Source organism: Papio anubis, chromosome 4, assembly GCF_008728515.1.
Source record: "Papio anubis isolate 15944 chromosome 4, Panubis1.0, whole genome shotgun sequence".
Taxonomy (NCBI): Eukaryota; Metazoa; Chordata; class Mammalia; order Primates; family Cercopithecidae; genus Papio; species Papio anubis.
In genome coordinates, this window is record NC_044979.1 from 71,150,622 (window position 1) to 71,155,976 (window position 5,355).

At 37.4% G+C, this 5,355-nt stretch overlaps 1 protein-coding gene across 16 annotated transcripts in view; it reads left to right on the forward strand.

Moving 5' to 3' along the window:
* Positions 1-4,658, forward strand: part of AKAP9 (A-kinase anchoring protein 9) — a 172,210-nt gene extending 167,552 nt beyond the window's left edge. For 8 of the 16 annotated variants that reach the window (XM_021936072.2, XM_021936078.2, XM_021936080.2 and 5 more), the window contains 2 exons: positions 669-798; positions 1,703-2,918. In XM_021936072.2, the coding sequence (XP_021791764.2) occupies positions 669-798; positions 1,703-1,931 (359 nt within the window). In that variant the 3' untranslated portion in view covers positions 1,932-2,918. Of the gene's footprint in view, positions 1-668; positions 799-1,702; positions 2,919-3,340 lie in introns of those variants that run through there. The other 8 variants (XM_021936073.2, XM_021936077.2, XM_021936079.2 and 5 more) reach the window with 4 other exon arrangements.
* Positions 4,659-5,355: the final 697 nt, after the last annotated feature.

The window sequence follows — 5,355 nt, forward strand, 5'->3', positions numbered from 1 at the left end:
ACACCTAGAAGTGGAAACAAACTAGGGCTTGAACATTTCTGGCAATAAAGATGAGGTCCGAATCTGGGGAGCACACAGAGGTACAGAGGACACAGCATCCCTGTGCTGTGTATTCATAGTAAACCACCTTCACATACTCTACCAGGAGCTGAGCATCCGAGAGAGGGGAAATAGATTTGGTACCCTACAAAAAGTATTTTGAAATATCATTACACTGAAACAGCTGAAATTTGTACCATAATAAGTTGTGTTTTATTAAAAGTTAGCAAATCTTGATTTTAAGTCAATAGAATGGAATGTTTACATTAGTCTAATATTTTTTATCCACATCATTTCCCACAAACCACACATACTCAGACACCCCTCACCTCTCATCTACTTAGAGCTAAGGTCTTTAAAAAAGAAAGTATGCCAATTAAATAATTTTCTTTGAGACATAATTCCAGGTATCAGAAATACTCATATTCAAAAGTAAACAAAATAACATTTGAAAGCCAAATTTTTGTTTGCACTGTTTCTCCTTTAGCAAGAATAATAAGAAATGACTATAAATAGGAGATGGTATAATATAGTATAATAGTCTTTTGAGCAGTTATCTGTTTTGTAGAAATTTTTTAAGGGCTTGGGATTTTATTTTTCTTTACAAGGAATATTTTGGGTTACTTTAGGTGCAGAAAAGACTGACTCATTTTTTCATTCTTCTGGTGGGCTGGAGCTATATGGAGAACCAAGACACACAACGTATCGCTCAAGATCAGATCTGGACTATATTAGGTCCCCTTTACCATTTCACAATAGGTAAGAATTTGAGAAAACCTGCCTGGAATTGTTAAATGTATTCATATTTAACAGAGAAAAATGGACATTTTTAGGGCTTTGACTTCTTTGCATTGAGACAGACATCTTTGTTATATGTAATTTACATAATCTGACCAGGCATGGTGGCTCACACCTATAATCCCAGCACTTTGGAAGGCTGAGGTGGGCAGATCATGAGGTCAGGAGTTCAAGACCAGCTGGTTCGAGACCAGCCTGGCCAACATGGTGAAACCCTGTCTCTACTTAAAATACAAAAAAATTAGCCGGGCATGGTGGTGGGTGCTTGTTATCCCAGCTACTGGGGAGGCTGAGGCAGGAGAATCGCTTGAACTCAAGAGGCAAAGGTTGCAGTGAGCCGAGATTGCACCACTGCACTCTAGCCTGGGCAAAAAGCAAGACTTGGTTTCCAAAAAAATAATAATAATAATAATGCACATAATCTAAGGCTCAATGTAAAAATGTAAACACCAGTGTTTAAATTTGTAACTGATTTCCAAGGGTATAGCAAACAAAGCTGACCAAGTGTTATTTAGTATATGCTGTGATTAGATATTGGGAAAAGTATTGATTAAAATTGATAGTCTCTGACCATTATGAAAAGCTTAACAATCTTCATGACAAGATGCATTTATACATACCCAATTTATTGAGACCTCTGCCACAAGCATTGTATTGGACATTCTTATGTTGACTTAGTAGCATCTTTGAATTTATTGAAGAGTCGTCTCTTTCTCATCCCAAACTCCAAAGCTGAAGCTTAGGGGATATACATTATGTGTGTACAAGTGACCCACCTTTTTGGGGAAGGGAGTAGAGGCAGGTTGGTAACTTGTATGCATATTTCTGGATAACTTGATTCATGTACATATTTTTAATCCTTTAGGTACCCAGGCACTCCAGCTGATTTCATTCCTGGTTCTTTAGCATGTTCTCAGCTTCAGAATTACGATCCTGACAGAGCCCTAACAGATTATATCACTCGGCTGGAGGCACTGCAAAGACGACTTGGAACTGTACAGTCAGGTGCTCTAAGTTTAACCACATCTTGGCAGCACCACAGTGCTAGACCCACAGCTCCCCTTTTTTTGAAATTCTTTCACACTCATCATTAGGATAATCAAAGCTTCCAGTTTAGCGCATGAGCTATTAAGTTAGCCAAAGCTTAAACTCTTGTAACCAGCAGAGAAACTGACTTTAAATAATTTAAGTGAAAATATGATTTGTCACCCCAGATCTCACTCCTCCCAAAAATGATTTCCTACTATCTTCATTCAGCGGACTGATGACACAAATGCACAATGAGCACCAATGTGCAAGGTACTCTGAGTCTACAGAGCCTTACTGGAGAACGTATTCCTAAGTTGTGCGTGGCAGAAAGTGGTAAGGCCGTGCCACAGCACTCCAGCGTGGGCAGCAAAGTGAGACCCTGTCTCAAAGAAAAAAAAAAGGTGGTAAGGCATACAAATCGGGTGGAGTTAAGGAGGAAGCACTTGCTTTAAGCACTTAATGTAACCATTTTCCCTGCTACTATATTGTGCCTTTATGTATCATCCAAAAAAATTATCCCATTTTAAAATACTTCGTAAGGATTCTTTTATTTTTCTTTGTTCAAAAACAAAAAGCAATTCATACTTTAAAATAAAGGTGGATTCCCTGTTCATGGAAGGAAAACCTCTTTTCCCTTTCTCACTTCAGTTCACTCCTGATTCAAAGACTTTGAATCATTTAGTAGTTTCTCTCTTCCTTCAAGAAAGCATTTGTTTAAACCCAAGCATCTTGTAGTAATAGGAAACTTTTATTATCATAGCTGAGTGTGCTTGTTGGTTTGCCTTGGCTTGTTTTGTTTTGAGCATCCAAATTTCACAAAACCCAGATTTTGAAGACCAAAAGATTTTTCAAAAATGTATGAGGTATAGAACATTCAACTTTGAGAGCACTTTAGAAAAAACTCTATACATTAGTCTCACCTACTTTGCTATAGAGTCAGTCATGATTTTTAAATATATATTCAAAATCTCTTAAAAATCAGCTTAAGTATATGGGCTGGGCACGGTGGCTCATGCCTGTAATCCCAGCACTTTGGGAGGCCGAGGCGGGCGGATCACGAGGTCAGGAGTTCAAGACCAGCCAGTTCGAGACTAGCCTGGCCAACATGGTGAAACCCCATCTCTACTAAAAATACAAAAATAGCTGGGCATGGTGGCACGTATGTATAGTCCCAGCTACTCGGGAGGCTGAGGCAGGAGAATCGCTTGAACCCAGGAGGCGGGGGTTGCAGTGCACCAAGATCACACCACTGCATTCCAGCCTAGGCAACAGAGTAAGACTCCATGTCGGCGGAGGGTGGGGGCGGGGGGAAAGGGAGGACCAGTTTATCAGTTTAAGTATGAAGACATTTTAAGGAAAAAAGGGCTTTTAAAAAAATGGAGAATAATAATTTCCTTTGTGTGAACTCTAGTGGGTCTGATACAGGTAGCAATGTAATTTGAAATCAGTTGAATTTCCTGTTTTTCTCTCATAGGTTCAACTACTCAATTTCATGCTGGCATGAGAAGATAATCCTTTGAAACATCATTAGTTGAAGTGATTTTAAACAGATTTCATTTTGTAAATCATTGGTTCTTTTGTGCTTTTGTATTGTGAATATTCGATGGGACCAATATGAACACAGCTTATGATTGTATACAAATCCCTTGCCAGCACATGAAAACAAACTGGAATTTGTATATATAAGCATTGTGTATGTATTCATGCACAATAATCATTGAATTACCTGTATATTTGTGGAATGCTAATTTAAAACATTAAATTATGAACCTTGTGTATTTATCAAATGGGTGAAAAGATTAAACTTTTACGCATTACAATACTGCTGAATGTGTAGCTCGAGGTGTCCTGCACTTTCCTTATAAGGCTACTGAAGTTACATGTTTTGCCTAATACATTCTACTGGTGATGAAAACAGATAATATCACTTGTAGAGACCTATTTTTGTATAATGGTAGAAGTTTCGAATTTTATGGGGTATTTTGTCAAGTACTGAAATAAAAATGACTTCACCATTTTCACCACACTGTATTTGAACCTTCTTCATTTTTAACTGAGCTATAGTTCTTGGTACATAGCATCTCATTACTTATGTCAAATATGTAGGAGTGAGAGATTCAGAGAAAGTTGTCCTAATCTTAGAGTTAATACTGTTGAAAAGTTTTCCATGTGTCTTTGTATCAACTTTACATCTACATAATGTTTTTTAAAAGCTATATTGGTATTTCATGATTGATCAATATTTACTGCATTACAGTTAGTGTTACTTGATTCCAAAGAAGTGTTCTCACAAATCCATGGCCCACTAAAAAGATGAAGAAATCATTAACTCAAAAGATCTTAATCACATTGCAGCAGAATTAAACAGTATCCCTGTTGTCCAAGCCAAATTCAGACTGGGAGGCTGTCACAGAGATAATACAAATCGCAATGTTATTTCTCATCTGGAGTCCTCCCCAATAACATGGCAACTCACTAAAAACAGCAAGAGGACTAGTATTTGATGCTTACATCCGGAGGATTTTGTCTTCTTATTTGATGTTCCATGATTTATACCAACACAAACAGGCATGGGAGAAAGTTGTACAGTCTTGAACATTTCCAATTTCAGTCATCCCTCAGCATGTGTGGGGGATTCGTTCCAGGATCCCCCTTGGATACTACAGTCCGTGAATGCTTAAGTCTCTTATAAAACAATGTGCTATTTGCAAATAATCTACACATATCCTCCTGTGTACTTCACATCATCTCCAGATTATTTGATACCTAATACAATGTGAACATTATGTAAATAGTTGCTACTTATTTTTTTATTGTTGTGGGGTTTTATTTTTAATATTTTAAATCTGCAGTTGGTTGAATCAGTATGCAGAACCCACAAATACAAGGGGCCAACTATACTTAAATTTTCCACATTAGAAGCTGGGTTCCAATAAGAGGAATTCTAGAAATAGCAAACATACTCTAAAGCAGTTAGTTGAAGGGGCAGGTTGTGGGTAAAAACCTTTTTCAGCTAAGCATGGCTTGCCATTCAAGGCCATTCTGCTCTAGGAGACAGTGGAGAAAAAAAACATGGACAAATGATCTGATCAAGCTGAGTTTACTGCCATTGTTTGACCACCAAGCCTCCTTACGATATTAGGCCTCTGCAGTCACACTTGTTTATGCACCTCAATAATTAGTTTGTGATTAAAAATGAAATCTGTTAAGTCTAAAACTATTCACTAAACATTAGACTAGCCTTATCTCGGGTTCGTAACTAGATACTTCAAGAAATCTGTAACATCTGTAATATGAAAATATCTTGAGATTTCTATTGACAAAATCATGGATACTGCTAATGTTGCCCAAATTCATAAATGAAATAAATACTAAATTGCAGTTAGAAATTAGTGCAAATAAAGATGTAATTTTTCCCTCACTCAAGTTCCTGGATTCCCTAACTCTGCTCACTGAAGCACATACTTTACAATTCATGAATACAGGCTA